The sequence below is a fragment of the Somniosus microcephalus genome, chromosome 13 (genome assembly GCF_052327205.1).
Source record: "Somniosus microcephalus isolate GS21.2 chromosome 13, FLI_Smic_1.0, whole genome shotgun sequence".
Lineage (NCBI taxonomy): Eukaryota > Metazoa > Chordata > Chondrichthyes > Squaliformes > Somniosidae > Somniosus > Somniosus microcephalus.
In genome coordinates this window covers 29,848,758-29,869,419 of record NC_140999.1, presented here as the reverse complement: position 1 = coordinate 29,869,419, position 20,662 = coordinate 29,848,758, and the positions used below count along the sequence as shown (strand labels likewise).

At 40.8% G+C, this 20,662-nt stretch overlaps 2 protein-coding genes across 2 annotated transcripts in view; one reads left to right on the top strand and one right to left on the bottom strand.

Moving 5' to 3' along the window:
• Positions 1-20,662, top strand: part of LOC147108174 (protein unc-13 homolog A-like) — a 470,724-nt gene that overhangs the window by 233,041 nt on the left and 217,021 nt on the right. Inside the window, exon 13 of the mRNA XM_086004706.1 lies at positions 6,057-6,135. Coding sequence (XP_085860832.1) covers positions 6,057-6,135 — 79 coding nt within the window. The remainder of the gene's footprint in view (positions 1-6,056; positions 6,136-20,662) is intronic.
• LOC147108175 (histone H2B 7-like) lies at positions 16,415-16,660 on the bottom strand. The gene has a single exon (XM_086004705.1). The coding sequence runs from the start codon at positions 16,658-16,660 to the stop codon at positions 16,415-16,417; it is 246 nt and encodes an 81-aa protein (XP_085860831.1).

Here is a 20,662-nt window from a genome sequence, read left to right as displayed (position 1 = left end):
TCAGGACTTATAATTGTGAAGGGTCAGAAGGGAGCACTGGATATTACACAGCACAGTGGAAAGGGTAGAAGATGAGAAAGTGGTTGAAGCGCAGTTAAGAGGCAGCAGGAGCAAAAGGGGGGGGGGGGGCGGAGAATCGTGCAGATTGCCTTTTCTTATGATTGGTCTTCCTCCATCCCAGAAAATGCTGATTAAACGCTTGGATAGTGTGAAGACGTCCCTTGACTTAATTCCTCAGGTAATGGGAAAGATGGATAAACAATTATCTGTTGTGGAGTTTGCCTTTGGTAAGCGTCAGCACTCTCATTGTAGTGAGAACCGCAATAGTCTGTGACATTAGATTGACTTGCATCTTTTAACAAAGGGTTCAGAAACTTTTGAATGTGCCTCCTGTGGAGAGATCCTCTCAAAGTTGTTTGCAAGCACATGTGCAGGTGCATCCGACTGAGTGTTGTACCAGCTCCAGGCTTGTCAGGGAGCGCCTCTGAAAGCAGGAACACAAGTGACTCAAGCTCAGAACCATCCTTGCATTGCTGAAGGGACATTGGGAGTAGTCACCATTTTAAATCAGAAGGAACAGAGTCTTATGAATAGCAGCAGTTTCCAACTTCCGCTCCCCCATCTAGGGGAGCGGTTAGATTGGGGTAGCCCCACCATAACCACTGTTACGTAGATGTGGACGACTGATGGATGTTGGTAGGCACACTAGAAAGTCTCTAGGCTCAGGGGTAACAGTTACGCACATAGTTTACGCATATATAAACATTGCACATAGGACCTACCTTACACAAGTTTTTTGAAAACATGCAAGTGCCCCAAGCTGCTCCATGTGCTTGGTATGGTTGCACTGCCTAAATGAAGAGTGTGAGATTTGTGGCTTGTAAGGATCTAGTGCAACTATTTGCACATTAAGCTTCATTCATTTGAATGTTTAAGAAGTTCACAAGTTTGACCCTTTATAGTTTAAATGCCCCTCTCTTTATTTGGACATCATGCCTATTTATGGCACATAGAGCAGCTGCAGTCAAGTTAAAGTCCTAAGTCCTCAGAATGGCCCAGCAAATTCCAGATTTCTGCATGTGCGAAAACCTGGAACTTGCGATCTGTCAAGTTTATCCTTGACAGATCGTCCGCATGTGCGAAAACCTGGAACTTGCGATCTGTCTCGTTTATCCTTGACAGATCGTCCGCCTGCGCCCCAAATACACTTTTGCTGGCATAGAGGTGGGCTACTGCCCAGCGAATGCCTACGAATCCCTTATGCCTGGTAAAAGCGGGCGCAAGGCCTGCTTTTACCAATGTAAGGGTTAAAATAAATGTAAAATTAAATTTAAAAATTATTAAAGCATACAAAAACAATTAAAATTAGTTCATGTAAATTTTGGGCCAGAATAAAATGTTTTTTTACTATTTGTCAAATTTTTTTAAATTTTATTTTAAATGCTTAATCAAAGGGACTTTTAATTAATTTTGAACATGGGAATATTTATTTTTATTAGAATTGTGTTTTATTTGGGGATTTCTGGTAAGCTTAATGGGATTCTGTTTGTAAATGGAATCTCCATAGGCTTATGAGAAATCCCTAAATAAAACACAATTCCGAATTGCCTGCGTCCCTGGGATCCGTGGGCCTTTACGCAGGCATACGCCTGGTGGCCCAGGACCTGAAGACACCAAAGCTCCGGAGACTACGGGTACTTTCGGATTTTTTTTCGGGCCGGAGGCGTTTTACTTCAGATGGTGCAGTCACTGATATTTAGGGTATATTTTCCTATGTTTTTACAGTTAAAGGGAAATGATTGAGTTGCACTGTCACTGATTTATAATTAAGTTTAGTAAATAGGTTTTTCCTTTACAGTCAGGAGAGGGCCATTGTATAGCTGGACCCCTGTTTGAAAATTTTCAGATCTGACGAGCCGATGACATCACCCTTTTCAAATTTGTGGAAAGCATCAACCGTTTCTATGCAACAAAAATTAACAAGGCCTTGAAGTTTCCTTTCTGCTTTACATATCAGCACTTTACAAAGAAAGGCACTCACCATTAGGCAGTAGTAATATAATTTTCCTCTTTAGCACTTGGACGCCAAGCATCACCTGCACATCATGTGGATAGCGGAAAACCGGTAGAAAGGATTGCACACCTGTAATGGGCCCTGCTGATTTTCCAACCATTAATTAAAATGGACAGAAGATCAGGCAGGCTCCATTATGAGCGTGTGATCTTCCCCACCTAGTTTTCTTCTATGGGAAGGGTAAGGGAACCAAAGCAAGGGCTCCTTGGATGACGAGGGAGATAGAGAAGATGATGAAACAAAGAGGGTGTATGATGCATGTCAGGGGAATTCTTTGAGGGAGAACCAGACCAAATACAATAAGTTGAGAGGGAAAGTGAAGATGAAAATAAGATTGGCAAAGAGAGAATATGAGAGTAGAATGGCAGTTAACATAAAAGAGAACCCAAAAGTCTTCTACCAGCATGTAAGCGGGTAGTAAGAGGCGGGGTGGGACCTATTAAGGACAAAGAAGGTGATATATGCTTAGAAGCGCAGGGCAAGGCTACAATACTCAATGAGTTCTTTGTATCGGTGTTTACTAAGGAGGTCGATGCTGACAAAATATCGGTAGAAGTGGAAAAGGTAGAAGCAATGGAAGGGGTGCAAATTGATGGACAGGATGTACTAGAAAGGCTGGGAATGCTTAGAGTGGATAAGCCACCTGGTCCAGATGGCTTGCATCCCAGATTGCTAAGGGAATTGGGGGAGGAGATAGCGGAAGGGCTTGCCATAATTTTCCAATCTTCCCTAGATGTGGGGGAGGTGCCTGAGGATTGGAAAGTGACAAATGTGACACCATTGTTCAAGAAAGGGTGTAAGGATAATCCTAGTAACTACAGGCCGGTCAGTTTAACATCAGTGGTGGGAATAGTTTTAGAAACAATAATCAAGGAAAAAATTAACAGGCACTTGGAGAGGTTTAAGCTGATTAAGGAGAGCCAATATGGATTTGTAAAAGGCAGATCTTGTTTGACTAATCTAATTGAATTTTTTGATGAATTAACAGGGAGGATTAATGAAGGGAATGCAATGGATGTTGTCTTCATGGATTTTAGGAAGGCGTTTGACAAAGTACCACATAGAAGACTGGTTAACAAAATTGAGGCTCGTGGAATAGGTGGGTCAGTGGCAGCTTGGATAAGGAATTGGCTTAAGGACAGAAAACAGCGAGTTGTGGTAAATGGCTGTTTTTCAGACTGGAGGATGGTAGACAGTGGTGTTCCCAAGGGTCAGTGCTGGGGCCACTGCTTTTTTTGATGTATATAAATGACCTGTATATTGGAATACAGAGTAGAATTTCTAAATTTGCCAATGATGCCAAACTTGGGGGTGTGGCAAACTGAGGATGATACCAATCGACTGCAACAGGACATAGAAAAGCTAGCAGACTGGGCAGACAAGTGGCAGATGGAATTTAATAGAGAAGTGTGAGGTGATGCATTTTGGCAGAAGGAACAGGGAGAGGCAATATACACTTAATGGCACAGTTTTAAAGAGTGTGCAGGGACAGAGGGACGTGGGAGTTAATATGCATAGGTCCCTGAAGGTGGCAAGACATATTGAGAGAGTGGTTAGCAAAGCATATGGGATCTTGGGCTTCATAAATAGAGGTATTGAGTTCAAAAGTAGAGAAGTTATACTGAACCTTTATAAAGCACTGGTTGGGCCACAACTGCAGCATTGTGTCCAGTTCTGGTCACCACACTTTAGGAAGAATGTGAAGGCCCTTGAGAGGGTGCAGAGGAGATTTACCAGAATGGTTCTGGGGATGGGGGATCTTGGGGATCAAGGACAAGTTGGAGAAGCTGGAATTATTTTCATTAGAGCAAAGGAGGTTGAAGGGTGATTTGATAGAGGTGTACAAGATTATGACGGGTTTGGATAGGCTAGACAGGGAAAGGCTGTTCCCACTAGTTGATGGTACAAGGAGTAGGGGTCACAGAGTTAAGGTTTTGGGCAAGAGATACAGGGGGTCATGAGGAAAAACTTTTTTACGCAGCGAGTGGTGAGGACCTGGAACTTGCTGCCGACGGACGTGGTGGAAGCAGAGATACTCAATGTTTTCAAGGGGAGACTGGATAGGCACTTGAGGGAAATAAACTTGCAGGGCTACGGGGATAGTGCGGGGAACGGGACTGACTGGATTGCTCTACAGAGTGCCGGCACGGACTCGATGGGCCGAATGACGGCCTCCTGTGCTGTTGTGACTCTGACTCCATGTAATCTACCCAGAGAGTGCTTTACATCCACATACTAAAGAAGCCAGTCTGTCCCCGATGTCTGGAATTGAGGGAACATATAAATACAATGTAACTTTTTGGTGAGGATTATAGCAAAAGTATAAGGTTCAAGTAATAGATTTTATTGAAGAAGACTTTAGTGCTGTGAGGGAGGGCTTAAGGTAAACAAAATGGAGGAAAATGATAGTGGAAGAACTGAACTTTTCTAAGGAAGTTCTTGGGATACAGGCTGAGAGGAAAAACATAGCTGGTGTTGATTAATGGGAACATGGTTAGCAGAAATATTCCTTTATTGGGGGCATTTCTTGTGCACCATTTGGTTCTGTACGATCTATTGTGTCTAATACTGGCACGCTAATTAATTAAGTAATGTCCTCTTCCAGTGGTACATAGTCCTTTCTACAGTTTTGAAAAACAATTAATTCTACTTCTTGATTAATGTTTATGGTCGTCTTAATATTCAGCAAAAAGAAAATATTATTACAGTACTATCACTTTCAGCTCACAATATAATAAAAATGATTCTCGTGCACTGAGCTGCTTATGTAGAAGGGTAGCTCTATATGGAAACATATGCAATGAAAAGAATAGTGGAGGAAAAATTCAACTTACGGCTGCCCATTTTGTGCCGGTTAAACAGGCGTTAAGTAAATTAGGCCCTCCCAGGCCTGACTCTGCCTTGTTAAAACAGCGAGGGACGGGAACACTGCGCGACATTCCCGTCGTGATTTTAATGCTTCAGGATTGGATATTTTAATGCTTCAGAATTGGATGTTCTTTCTGGACTGGTAATATTAAGCCCCGATTCTAACCCAGCCCTTCCACCCTGTGCACGCTGGAAGGGCTAGGTTAGAATCGGGGCTTAATATTACCAGTCCAGAAAGAACATCCAATTCTGAAACATGTTTTGAAGCTTAAAAAAAAAAGAACTGAAGAAATTATAGAAACATTAGGATAAAATGGAAGGGTGATTGGTAATATTATCAGTGGTCATTTTAAAGCAATTTGATTTACTTACAGATAGAGTTTAGTGTGCAAGTATGTTGTTTTTAGGGAAGTAACAAAAGCACATTTTTCCGTTTCTGTACTGAATACACTGAAGCTAGCAGCCATTAGCAGAGTTACAAAATAGTTATGTATTGAAAATTAATTGAGGAGGTGATTTATCAAAGCTTGGAAGGCAACTTTGAGTTCAAATCAAAACAGACCAGTTTCTATTAATTGTATTTTTGCTTAATACTACTGTATGTAAGCCTCAAAGTCCAAATAGTTGGTGGAAGATGAATCTGGAAAACAACCGTTAAAAGTATAACTTATCTATTGAATGCAGTTTGGAGCAGTTTCAAACCTGGTCTCTCTCCTTAATGTAAGAAGTCACACAACACCAGGTTATAGTCCAACAGCTTGTGATTTCAAATAAAGCTGTTGGACTATAACCTGGTGTTGTGTGACTTCTTACATTTGTCCACCCCAGTCCAACTCCGGCATCTCCACACCATCTCTCCTTAATGAAAGTAAAGGTTTGCCAAACAGTTATTCACAACATGCTCTTTCAATACTTATAAAAGAGGTTCAAGAAATACTGGTATTTTCATTTTCCTACCACAGTAAATGCAGTGTGCAGCACTGGTAACATTGTTTACATTTTGTTCTATATTATACAGGATTACTGTTGTCCAAGACCATACTTGGTCAGGCCTCGGAGTTTTTCCCCCCACCTGTGTACTGGTACTTCACTTTGCTATTGCTGTCTTTTCTAGGCCTGGCGGTGGGCTTTACAGTATTGACAGTATGCCAGATCTTCGAAAGAAAAAACCCAAAAATCTTGTTAGTGATTTGGTGAGACATTTCTTTTCTCCCACAGTGACCTGCCACTATGCTCTGAGGCATCTGATAGTCATGAATTGTGCCTGTTGCCTTGCTTGCTAGTAATTCTCTCTGTTTCTTTTTTTTATGTTTACTTTTGTTATTTTTTCTTTTGTCTTTTGTTTCACTTATAACTAGGGGAGCAGCGGTTAAATTTCTGCGTAGCATTGACAGCATGCCTGACATTAAGCCACGGCGTAAATCCCTCCCACTGGTCAGCGACCTGGTGAGAAAATCCTTGACTGCTATATTCAAGGGAGGGCATTACAATATCGATGTGCAGCTAGTTTTGTTCACAGTATTATACGGGCCTCTGGGTTCAGCACTAGGCTGAAAGACTTTGGTTTCTAAATTTTTGGCACAGTTTTAATTAACGAATAACGATTCCACAATCACTTAATCTGGTCCTGTGTGTAAAATCTCCACTCTAGCTGATCTAACATAGGTAAATGCATTGCATATAAACAAAGAAGTATAACTAGTTCTCCCAAAAGCTTATTTGCCATTACCAAGAAGCTGAATTTGCTCTATTCCACTTTCAGCTTATCGCCACACAAATTGTGTTATACATTAGAGTGGTTGAATGCAATATGTAGACTTTATTTAAGAAGCTCCCTGATTTAAAAAAAAAGAATCCTTCTGTACAAAATGTTAATTAGGTGACTAGCATTGAACAAATACAAGCAGCAAATTAGAAACCAAAGTTCTTAAATATTGCAGCTTAGCTTCACTTTTTATTGTTTTTCTGATTATATTTTTTTCAAAGATATTTTGCTATCTTTTCTGTTCTGTGCTGCCTTTATCAGACCTCTTTATTGCCTGTTAATTTGTTTATTCAGTCCTGCAGTCTGACCCCTGAAGCCCGTAATAGCCTTCTCTTTGTGATGTTGGTGTAAAAGTTTTATTCAAGTTCAAATGCTTGCATCAGTAGGCTTTAAAGATTTCCAAACTCTGATCAAATATCTGATTTTTTTTTTAATGTTATATTGCATCTTCTGCCAACTGAAGTTTTTAATCAGCCAACCGTGGTTAGTTAAAAAAAAAAATTGGAAAAATTAATTGGAAAATTAACATTTTTATTTTACTTACCTGCTAAGTGTTAAAATTGATTTTGCAGATACAAAATTAAAAATGATTCAGAAAGCCAGTTTCAATATTCCAAGCAACTTCATAAAGTAATATGATGAAGCATGCTTAATTGTCAATTCAGTGTTTGAAGAATGTATGACCTGTTGGAATTAATCCAAGAACCCTGGGTGTAGCCTGGAAATGGAGATGAGAGAGTAGATGATCATACATCCCAGTGTCCTATTAAAGTAGTCTGCATCAATAATCACTATACAGCCTGAGAGCAGGGTGGGAAAGGATAACCAGAACCACTGTATGGATGGTCCTGAAAGACTAAGGGTAAGACGAGCACAACCTGATAATTTAAATTTCCCCAATATCTAAATTTGATGTCCTACTCATCCATTATCTTCATTGCCTCACCATCCCCCTGGTTTCTACCTGTTTATCTTCAAATCCCTCCACACCTCACCTCTGCCCATCTCAGTAACTTCCTCCTCCCTTGCGTCCCTCCCATGCCTTTTATTCCTTTGAATCTGATCTTCTGTACATTCCCTCTCCCCTTCACCCCTCCATTGGTGGTAGAGCTTTTCAACTGCATTGGCTATATTCTCTGGAATTTCTTTCTTCCATCCCTCCACCTCTCTAATTCTCTCAGTCCGGGGCGTTGCACACTCAAAAGCCTTCTTGAAACTCATCTTCTCAACAAGCTTCCAGTTACCACTCCTAACTTTCCTCTTCCTCCTTTTTGATCTTTGTAAAGCATCTTGGTATGCTTGTCTGTGCGTAAAGTAGCTATTTAACTGCAAATTATTAACAACGGTCATTAAAATATAAATATATTATATATAAACTATATATTCAAATTGTGTGTCTAGCGCACACTTCCTGTGTCAGTTATTTTTTTCTTACACTTTTGCCATTACGCTTTGTTGATCTAAACAACACAGTGGCAAATCATAGCAGCAAGGTAGGGATTGTATGAATCAAAAGCAAGGAAAGTGACTAGGAGACTGTCATTGTTTGCAGAAGTCCTTAGGAGTTTCTCAATCAATTCTGAATACCAGTCAGGAGAATCTTCCAATGACAAAAAAGCTCATAAAAACAAAGTTGAACTCGATGCACCTTTTGAAACACTTGTCAGCTACTGCTTTTCTCCCAGTTACTAAAAGTTCTAATGTGCAAAATAAGGTTTTAAACAAAAAAAATTATGTATTTCACAATAACATGATTGCATTTTGTCATTGAACACCTTCATTTATCCATTGAATTGTCTTTTATGTTGTTTGCTGTCTTCATTAATGTTTTCCCAACAAGGCCTCAGCCTCTCTCAAAAGCTTAGACTTGGGGGCGGGGGGAATTCAGTATCGCCCCGTTTGGAGGGCGATTATTGGCCGGGGGCAAAATTTAGCACCTGGCGCTAATTATCGCCTCCGACTGCAAACTTGGCTTTTATCACCCCTGGAGGCGATTGGAGCGCTAAATCGGGCGCTTCTCACCTGTCTTAAGGTGCAAAGGCCGAGGAGCGAGGCGCTACCTCAGAGCGCTGGCGGAGCTCATGTGATGTCAGTCAGCAATGGAACACAGACACAATGGCGCCGGCCAGTTCTTAAAGGGGAGGGTTCATCTTGCTCTCCATCCACATCCTGCTCATTGCAGCCTTGAATCTCGGCCTGGAGAGACCTGTACATCAAATCTGCTGAAAAGAACAATGGCGAGGCCCAGAGAAAAAGCTCAGAGTGCAGCCCCCACAGTCTCTTCTAAATCGATACAAGGAAGGGCAAATCAAAATGAACCTGCAAAGTGCTGCTCAGTACCCAAAACTCCTTCACACAGTGTTGAATCTCTCCAGAAGTCTCTCTGTCTCTCTCTCTCTCGCGCGCGCGCTCTCTCTCTCTCTCTCGCTCTCAGAATGCATGGTGCAAAAATGTCACCAACAAAAAAAGGCAGGAAGCGGTCACTTTTATAAAAAAAAAAAAAAAAAAGCGCTACCCCGTCCCTTCCTGACCGCAAAATGCTCCCCTCAACCTGTCATTGCTAGCGGCAGGTGGTAAGACGGGGCGCCACTCAATATCCAGTCCGGAGCGCTACCTGGGCGTTGCACACTTGACTCACATCACGATCTGCCGGCGCAGGAGATCGTGGCAGTAGTGTTTAGCGCTGCCGCAAAATGTCTAGTTAATTTCGTGAGCGGCACAAACATCGCCGCGCACGGGCACTAGTTGCTTTGCGCCCTATTAGCGCCCTCTTAAGGCGCTAACGGGAGACGCAAACCAACTGAATTTTTTCCCCTTGATATTTTTGCCCAGAGCAGTAACTCAGTTAGCAGAGACAGATCCTCCAGTCTGTGTGTTATATGCACAACTTCCCAGGATCCTTCAGTAGCATTTAGTCATCCCAACTACCAGGATGATTCTCTTCACCTTTTGGCAATATCTGGAGAAATCCGGCGATACATTTGTGGGGTCGATTTTCACATTGGGCGGGTGGTAGGCAGGGAGACCAGGCCACCCGCCCAATGTCATCAGCCTGAGGTCTGAGTTATTTTGTTGGTCGGGCCTCATTTAAGTTTCATTGACCCACGGATTTCCAGCAGTGATGGGCAGCCCATCGAACTGGAGGGCAGGACTTCCGACAGGCCAGACACCTAGTTAAAGCATACTTGCATATCTTAAAGAGAGGTATTCTTTTACTTGCTGGAAATTCTTACTGCAATTGAAGATATAGGCTCCAACATGTCTCGGGCAAGAGCACATCTGTTTCGTGAGTCAGCGTTGGGGAGTCCTTATTGAGCAGGTGAGGATGTGCAAGCAGGTTCTTTTACCCAGAAATAGCAGGAGGGTTTCCAAGGAAACTGTGCAGCAGACCTGGAGGGAGGTGGCTGAAAATATCAACACCAGGACCATCACCTCCAGGACATGGGTTCAGTGCCATAAGTGCTTCAGTGACCTGACCTGCACAGCAAGGGTGAGAATGATGTCTTTCTCTTTCTAATACTATGCTTACACCTTGCCCAAAGCACTTCTCCAACCCCAGCATTACAAACATTTCCCTCCCCACTCCAAATGCTTGTCCAATCACAATAGGAGACTGCACCAACTCCACTTCTCATTCTAATCACACACTCCACTGCTGTTGCTGCCCTCACACAGGCACAAACAGCATTCTACTTTTACCTGGCAACAACTGGAAAGCATATCACTCTTCTGTGAACTGCTTTCACATTTTATACTGAAGCCGCTTTCTTGCACATGACTACTTCCCCATTCTGGTCACCGCCTTCTGCTTCTCCCCGTCACTGTGCACACTATATGAAGCTACCTCGCACACTTGCACAACCCTTTACAAAAACCTCACCTTTTTTTTACAGGACAAGCTGGCTCACAACACCAGGGAGAGGAACAGAACTGAGGGCGGCCCATTCTCCATACAAACCCTCACTCAGATCAAGGAGAAAGCATTGGTGATAATTGGGACAGGCAGCTTGAGGAACACTGGTGATGGTGAGGCTGTGGAGCCTCAGCAGGATGTAATGGTATTACTCTTACCATTTTGCTTTCTTCAAACTGCTGAAAATCATCTAACTTTACTGCCCAACCTTTCCACACCATGCTGACCTTTGTCCCTATCCTCAAATATGGGTTCATCGCATGACTCAGACCCTGAAGAATAAGACTCTGAGGACGAGAACCTTCTTGAAGCAGCACTGACACTCCCTCCATGCCTGCAAGCATCAGCACAGAAATTGGTACCCTGGGTGGCATAGATAGTGAGTAAGAAGGGTCTGCACAGCACAAGAGTCAGGAGTAGTAGTTAGTGGAAAGGATAGCCCAGGAGACTGCTTGATAGAGTATTAGCTCTGCTGAAGAGAACAGATGCTGAGTTTAGGGACTTGGCCTTTGAAGGAAAACTGCTTTCTGCACACCAGCAATTGTTTGAGGTTTTGGACAGCTGCACTGTCTGAGAGTATGGAGGAGTCCACTTCCATCTTGTGTGGTGTTACAAGGCATCACCATATACCAAGGAGCATGTGGTCACCTCTATGGCTGATCAGCCACGGCAAAGAGGGTGTCCGTGACCTTGATGCAGTTATAGAATGCAGACTGACTAATATGACTACACAAAATTGTACATGGGAATGATTCATTGTAGTGGCACACGCCAGTAAAAATGATATGTGCTGAGCAGCACTGATATATGGTGGTACTCTGATGAATCATGTCATATGATGTGCTGGAATGAATGTTACTGAAAGGTAACACACAATGATAAATATTGCACACACAAGAACATTGTTGTGAATTTGTATCTTCTAATGAGCAGTAATTCACTCAACCATCGTCAACACCTTCACTGAAGCATACGAGAGCATTGGCCTTACACTAAACATCCGTAAGACAAAGGTCCTCTACCAACCTGTCCCCACCACACAGTACTGCTCCCCAATTATCAAAATCCATGACGAGGCCTTGGACAATGTGGACCACTTTCCATACCTCGGGAGCCTACTGTCAACAAGGGCAGACGTCGATGACGAAGTCCAACACCACCTTCAGTGTGCCAGTGCAGACTTCGGTCGCCTGAGGAAGAGAATGTTTGATGACCAGGACCTCAAACCCAGCACCACGCTCATGGTCTACAGAGCAGTCGTGATACCTGCCCTGCTGTTTGCATCAGAGACATGGACCATGTACAGCAGGCACCTCAAAGCACTGGAGAGGTACCACCAACGCAAGATCCTGCAAATCCATTGGCAGGATAGGCGCACCAACGTCGGTGTTCTCGCTCAGGCCAACATCCCCAGCATCGAAGCTTTGACCACGCTTGATCAGCTCCGATGGACAGGCCACATCGTCCGCATGCCCGATTACTCCCAAAGCAAGCGCTCTACTCGGAGCTCCGACACGGCAAGAGAGCCCCAGGTGGGCAGAGGAAACGCTTCAAGGACACCCTGAAAGCCTCCTTGGAAAAAATGCAACATCCCCACCGACACCTGGGAATCCCTGGCCCAAGACCACACACAGTGGAGGAGAAGCATCCGGGAAGGCGCCGAACACCTCGAGTCTCTTCGTCGGGAGCAAGCGGAAGCCAAACGCAAACAGCGGAAGGAGCGCACGTCAACCCAAGCACCCCACCCACCTGCCCCTTCAACCACCGTCTGCCCCACCTGTGACAGACTGTAGGTCCCGCATTGGACTCATCGGTCACCTGAGAACTCATTTTTAGTGTGGAAGCAAGTCATTCTCGGTTCCGAGGGACTGCCTAAGAAGAATAATTCAAAGGCACACTGACAAATCTAACCACAGGGCAATATGCTGATTAAACTCCGAAGCAAATTGAATTGAGTAGAACAATATTTTTACAAAATAACAGGTGTTGATGAATGGCATTGGAAAAGGATGGACACACTGCCAAGTATGTTGGAAGGTAATGTTCTAATGAGGCCCACTTCAAGACTATTTGCTGTGACAAGTATTGTTTCAAGGCGACATGTAATGACGGATATTGTCACAAGCAGCATGTGCTGACAAACACTGGTAGGTGCAGATAGTGAAAAGAATAATTGTCACCGTTTCCTAAATGCTTTCATTTACTCAAAGTTAGCAATAACATATGGGCTAATATGCACTAAAGAGGAGTAAAATTAAGTTTGTGTTAAAGTACCATGTGTTAATCTTCAACATATGCTCCAAAAATCACTCCAGTGAGTAAGGGTACATTCATACTCTAGTGTTGGCATCAAGTGGTTTTGCTCTGCACCCTAGCTCTAGTTATAGTGTAAACGCAGTCTGCATTTAGTGTTGGGGTTTGACCTGACACTGGAAGAAAATTGAGTCTCCCTGGTGTAGGCAGTTTTGCTCCTCTTTGCTTTAAATTCAGTTTGGGCCTTGACACCCAATTCACACTCCATTTCAGCTTCGCACTGATATTAAACTTGTGGAGTGTGAATGCATTGTCAAATAATGTAACGTGCAGTAACACACACATCTTCCTTTTTCCAACAAAACTGTTTGTTAAGCACTTCTACAAAAACATGCAAATTTCCAAAAGTTACTGGTTTTCAAGTTGTGTTAACTGCTTGCATACAATCAAGAATTATAGCAGCAAGCAAAATGCTTGTGATCAGTGGCGCTGTACATAACTTATGGTTATTGTAACAAGAGTGTTAAACAACATGGGTGCGGCATTAAGCCTGCTGAGCATGGAGGCGGTTGAGCAGAAATGGCAAAAGACCTTGGCCAGGATGTTGAAAGACAGGAGGTGGAGCATCAGGACTCTGTACCTGAGACATTTCATGTACCAGTGCTTGGGGAGGCTGTACCTGAACAAGAAGCATCTCGCTTGTGTCAGCTTCTACAACCAGGGAGTAACATCCAGATAGTATTATCAGCGAAAGTTGAAGTGTGCATTGTTTTAAGGTCTGCACAATTTGGCCTTTCCAGGCACCACTTGGAGATATTACCAGGATCAGTCATTATACAGTTCATTACTGCAGTTATGACACAGCTAGGATCTTTCAGTACATAATGTTCGACAGCGTCATGCGGGTAAGGTTGGATAGGCTGACTTTTTTTGTGTGGCATTCCTTGAGTGCAAGACAACATCTATTGCCCTTTTTGCACCATACCACAACACCTTCCCTTTTACCATTAGAAAGAGTTACTGTTCAGTTAACGTGCTGATGGTATGTGATCACAGGCAGAAAACTATGCAAGTAACTGCTTGTTTCTGGGCAAGCACACATCTTGACGGAGTCAAAGATTCCACAACTATTATGTGAGTAGTTTGCCCCAGGAGACATAGGCTACATGTTGAACACTTGGATGTTGACACTTTTGATGAACCCATATACTTGTCGCGAAAGACTATAATGAGGCACATTCTAAAGGAAGTAGTATAATGGAGTATATCTTTGGACTATTAAACACATGTTTTAACAGTTCTGTGGATGCCTTGTAGCATGAGCCAGAATAAATTATTAGAATCATAGTCATGTATTGCAAGCTGCACCAAGAGGCATATGCACGCTGGGTAAAGATGAGCAGGAGTAGTAAGGCAAGCCTTTTGAAGAGGATGATGATGAAATTGACCCTCCTGCAGAGGATCAGTAATTAGGTGAAGCTTCACAAGTGAAACCTGATCTCAACTAATTTTTTCATCAAGGTTTTTTGTGTAAACAAAGGCACAGAAATCTTGAATTTATAAATAAATATCCGGCCTACATTTCCTAGCTTGCTCTTTTGTTTGCTGACAGAATAAGGATTTTAACCATATTAATAAATAATAAGTGAATACAATGTTTACAATACTTATAATTTGTTTTTATTTCAGTGGGAGTGTATGTATGAAGATCATGACATGGCACTCCACTGATTGCTTGTGCTGCATGTACAATGGCACTGTGCTGTCCTATGTGATCCCGGAGTGTCCAAACATTTTGTGTCTGTGGGCCACATAGAAGCTTACCATGGAGTCTTAGGGGTCACATTGGGTGGAATTTTCCAAGCGGCCACAAACCAACAGAGTCTCAAATAAAACAGATGGCTTATCAGAAATTTGCGGAAGCTCTGCCCGTGATTTTCCATCCAATTATATCAGTGGCTGTAAAATCACAAGCAGTGTGTATCTGATTCTCTGATAAGCCATCCATTGCATTCAAGGCACCACAGGTAACATTTGGGTAGAATGCTTGGGAGGAGCAGGTGATTTTGGACCTATGATTCCCAAAGCTTTCCACCACTGGGGATTTTCTCTCCTCATGTCTGGATCAGTTCTAAACTAATTGTTAGAGATTGACTGCCATGATCGGTCACCAACTCCATTATCATTGTGTCATACAACTATCAGGATGGTAGAAGCAATTCCTACCTTTAAAGCTTTTATTGTTGCAGTAATCATATGTGCTATATTTGCATGAGGAGCAGAAACATTGCTTTTAACATGTTTCAAATGATCATCATGACACAGTAATCGCACGCATTAACAGCACAAACTTCTCATCACCTGTGTACTGTCTCCCACACATTGGTTTTAACATGATTCAAATGACCATCTTTGATACATTAAACGTATGCAATTAACATAGCACAAACCCTGAGTGCTTAAGTCTGCATAAACTTCTGTATCACCTGGGCCATGAACTGTCTGCACTCAATGACCACCATTACAGTTTCTGAGTGAGGCGGTTGATGTTTCATGACCCATCACCAGTCGTACATTTGTTAAATGCTGCCTTTACTGCAAAGAAAGAACAGCGCATTGCAAGCGATGCTATGAGAGAAGCAAAATGCTGCACCACATATTGAAATGCCTACATGCAGATATGAGTCAAATAAATTCCTTTCAGATACAGAACAGGCTTCTTCAGATGCAATTTCGTGTGTGTGTGCTTGTTTTTAATAGCCTGTATTTCCCCTATTCCATAGCCTCATTATCTGTCTTCTGTGCTGCAGTTGTATCACATTAGCGAATAAAGTCAGGCTAATAATACTGTTTAGTGAAATAGCCATTAAACCAAGGCTGACATACCCTCCTCCTCCTTGGCTTACCATTGACATGAATGGAAAGCATTTATAGCTGTGTAAGAAATGTAAATGACACCTATATATGTCAAGGTAAGTTAAATATCCTTTATACCTGTATATTGTTTGGTAAGGTAATTGTGACTATGACATATATACACATTCATCCTGGTATCTTCCCATACATGGTGTGTATGAGACACTGCATTGACCCTGGCAGGGATTGGCTCAATTGCCTACTAGACTTGCTGCGTATTTGATGGTTGCCCTTCAAACCTGTAAAAAGGAATTTTTTTTCTTCAAGCAGTCAGTTAGTCTGGCCTTCATATACCTTGTTCTAACTATTGCACTTAAAATTTGCTCACTCTGTAATTGTGTTTACCTATTGTGCATTATTTATAACCCATACATGCCAATTGCTGGTTAAAAAGTGACTAAACAGCTTTATAGCAAATTGTAATCAGATTAGCTGTTCTGTTCTACATTAATATTTAATGCATCACACCTAAAAGATAGTACACTAAATAAAGTTGTGCTGAAATTATTAATGGAGTTAGAATTAACTCTCGGTGAAATTTCTTAGAGCTAGATTTCTTGCCCATTGATAGTCAATAAGCAGTAAATCTAGCCCTTTGTGTTTTTTTTTAATACATTGTGGAGTTTTACTTGGAGCTGGTGTACTTGGTCACTGCCTTTGTCCCTTCCAACATGGCAGGCTTAGCCAGATCCCCGGGCAGCAGCAGGCGCACGGCTGTCTGGATCTCCCGGGAGCTGATGGTACGACGCTTGTTGTAATGGGCCAGGTGGGAAGCTTCACCTGCGATGTGCTCGAAAATACAGTTCACAAAGGAGTTAATGATGCTCGTTGCTTTGGAAGAGATTCCAGTGTCGGGGTGAACCTGCTTCATAACTTTGTAGATGGAGTAACTCTCCTTCCTCGACCTTCTCCGCTTCTTGCCACCCTTTGCTGCTGCTTTATTGAAGGCTTTCTTGGCACCCTTCTTGGGCTGAATAAATTAGACCCCTTCTACCATTCGAAGGCCTTCTGTGTTAACAGGCGATTTGAACATTTATCAGTTTCAGTCCAATCTATAGTGAGCACAAGTCCACAGCAAAAAGAAATGCAATCTGGAGAAACTTTGCTACAAACATCATGATTTTGCTGCTGAAAGAACTGGGGTAGAGACTAAAGTGCCTTTCTGAGCCATGGTTGGCCGACACGCTGCACCAATTCTATGGTGATTACCAAAATGACACATTCCCTATCCTCAAACATTCTCATTACTAAGATTGAGAGGATAAATGCGAAGCCTTAGCTTCATAATGCAGAGTAATTAAATGCTGAGATAATTACTACAACCTTTATAAATACCACCCGTTATATAATGTGTGCTTACCACAATGTGAGATCGTGTTAAATAAAAATGTCAAGTGTGTGGGGGGCATTTAAATTATTCCTTTTTAATACTGAGCATTGTGGTATACCCTCTACTTACATTTGCTGGACAAAAGAGATCTATTTAGAGCATTGCTGTATTTTTTGTTATTTAAATTGCACAGCTCCATGTCAGATAGCGAGAGATAATTTATGGTTTTGTTCTTTGATCAAAGAACTGTCAAGTCGCAACATTTTTTTAAATTTGCAAATTGGGTGGGATTTTGATCAAACAGAACAAGATAGTAAAGTTAAGAATCAAAAGTGATTATTACATAAATGATCAATTTCAAAATTTAGTTGATTTAACATTTCTACAGATTTTCAGTTGTAACTCTATTTAAACCACATCATTGCATTTGAACTTTGCATCAATTAACACAAATTTAAAAAAAAATTATTTTGCTAAACTATTGTGTACTTCCTAAATGTATTTTTATGAAAACGCAATTGCAAAGAAGTAATGCATTGTTTTCCTTTACAATATTAGCTTAGTGAGTTCCCACTGCAATATGCTGTTAGATATAGAGAGAAGATTAGGTGCTAGAAATGACTGTTGTTGATTATTATGAACAAAGGCGTTTTACATTCCTTTGTCCACTATTTTAACTGAGGCATCAACCGGGTTAATAGCTCTGTTGGAATAATAGACAGTAGAATGTCATGAGATCATGTTAAGTGTCCATCTGCTAATATTACCAAAAGCAATTTGTAGCCCTCTATGCTACTGTATAGAAAAAGAGGGAATTTACAGGGTTACACAACCTTGAATGTTCTTAGTCCTAATGGCCAGTCACAGAACACTAGTGGAAGATGCCTAGGAGCAGATCTCTTTCCCAACCTTAGGTTAAGGGTGGGTGTGTAGCACGGACTGGAACGTGAAATGGGAAGTGGAAGATTTCAATAATAAAGTTAACTGTTGAGACCATTAATTTGGATAAACTTCCAACTCTCGTTCTAAATGACACTTTCATGCACAAAATATGTCAAATTATGTTAAATATTGGCTACAAAAAATTACAGCGTTTTATTGCTAATGGAAAACAATTTCAGTTGGCAGATTTGTTTTACCCCTTCAAAAAAGCAAATGTTTTAAAATATCAAACATTTGCGCTGTGATTATGTTTCACTGAAATCTTGAACAAAAATTGGGTTTGGAAGGTACTAATTGTGTACAGTGCTATAAATCTATTCACAAGGTTGGCTCATGCTGATAAGACATGCTTGTAAACGCATAAAATAAAACACCACTAACTAGTCCGAGAGTGGTTAAAGTTGTTGGCCATAGGAGATTTGTTTGCAGCTGAAAACCACACTCATTTTGACAGCAATTATTCTGAACATTTCCAACAAAATAAAATGTATAAAAGCTACTGGGCTACTGAATAAGCCAGTACGCTTTCAGCAAAAGTTAATTTGTGATAGATATTTACAGTTTGTGACAATTATCTCTTTTTTTATATAAGGATTCAACTAAAGAGCCTCTGCTTCAGCACCTATTTTTATATATATATGATATAAAATGGCAGTGTGATGGTGACCGGAACCATTTGTTCAAATCAGCCCAGTGAAGTGATCACAATAGCGTGTTAAGAAATATATCAGTAATATGATGTCTCCTAATATCTTTTTATTAATAACACAATCCGTAGACTATTGCCGCATGTAGTTGGGAATCACTTTATTTTACCATACCTATTTAGAAAGTAATATAATCTGAGGTTCAGAACTGGCTTCAATGCTTGTTTTTGACAATTAAGAACTGTTATTTCCATTGAATGTATGGTAACTAGCCTGGAAAGACGCCATCACTTGCAGTATATAGCAGATAAGAGTAGTAGCATGCTTGTTATGGCATAACAGTTGAAATTTTCTTAATTATTTTGTCTTTCTGTAAGTTTAAAAATAGTGAGAGATAATGTCCAAGCAAGCCATGATCATACTTAGTTTCATATAATGGTGCTAAATGCCTAGCTCCTGTTTCTGTTTTGTTTCAAGACTACTGATGCCTTGTGTCTAACTCCATGAGCCATCCTATAATACTTAAATTCTTAATGTAGCTTCTTCCATATGCTTCTCTTTAGATCACTCATGCATAGTGTCTGGCTGAGTTGATTAATGTAGGTGCATAAAATTGTGATAATTGTGAAAGTGTCAGACTCATGGGCATTCCTATCTCCTTAAATTAATAAACTGATAATTAACACTGCTAAATAGTTAAAATGCAAATATTTATTGAAAAAGATCGATCAATTTTAATTTTTCAGTTTGACATCAAGGAAGTAATTAATGCGATTACTCGTGCAAATTAAATACATTTAAACATCACATTTATCTGTGTTTTCTTAGATTGCAGCCAAAACAAGAAGGCATAATAGCACACATTGACATTTTATTTTTTTCAGAAATAAGGCTAGGATTCTGTGCATAGGTCAGATTGTGAAAGTTGGATTTAGCTGATTCTGTTGGGATATTCAAATTTGAATGAATCAAAGATGTCCCAGTGGTGGGGTGGGTTGCAAACAAAGGTGCTGTATACCTGAGAGATAGAACACAGGTTCATGACGTTAATTGTTGCATGACCAACTTTTGATTCCAACCAAGTCTTGGTGGAAAAATAAAAAAAATCAGATGTTTTCCCATAGGGTTTAGAGGTAAAAATCTCTCTGCCCCATTTTCGTGAACCTACTAACAAAATGGTTCTAAGAAGCCTGGGTACAGGTTAGACACTATTCTTCTCAGCTAGGAAATGTTACATAGTATGGGAATATCGAAAAGTTAAGGAGAAAATAAATACAAACTTAAAATGTGGAAGGTTTTTTTGGAAAATATTTAAAAAGCCTGATAGTTTAAAATTTGATATTAAAACAGTTGGCTTAAACCTGGTTTCTAAGCAGGGCAATACTTATAAATAATTTTTTGATAACTTTTAAAATTGTGTCATGATGTTGCAGTGTCTAAATTTGCTTAGGGGGTGGGGGAAGTAAGCTTATTGGCACTAATTAATAATTGACCACATATCTTAAAGTCTTTTAGCATGTTGTAATAATTCTTGATTCAAATATCAATTAAACAAGCACAGACAGACTATGGCTCTTAATAGAATTTCCTAAATAGGGGTATACATCAAAGAATATACCACTAAGCAGGTAATACTTCTCAAATTGAATCAACAGGATAGCATTGAATAGAATATTTATTTGTAATCTAGCAAAGAATTGCACTTATGATGAGTCAGTAGAAAATGATTTGTTTAAGTGACAGAAATATTAATCATCTTCCTTAAGGGAGATAATTTAAAAAACTTTTTTTTCTGTTCAATAATTGGGAAAAATAAAAACAAAAGCATGTAAAATACAAAGATTAAATTATTAGCTGAAAATGACACACAAATCAGATGTAGTTATGTGAATACAACACAAACTTATTTCTATCTTGCCAATGGTGTCCATGATGACTGACCTTGTGGTTTGTG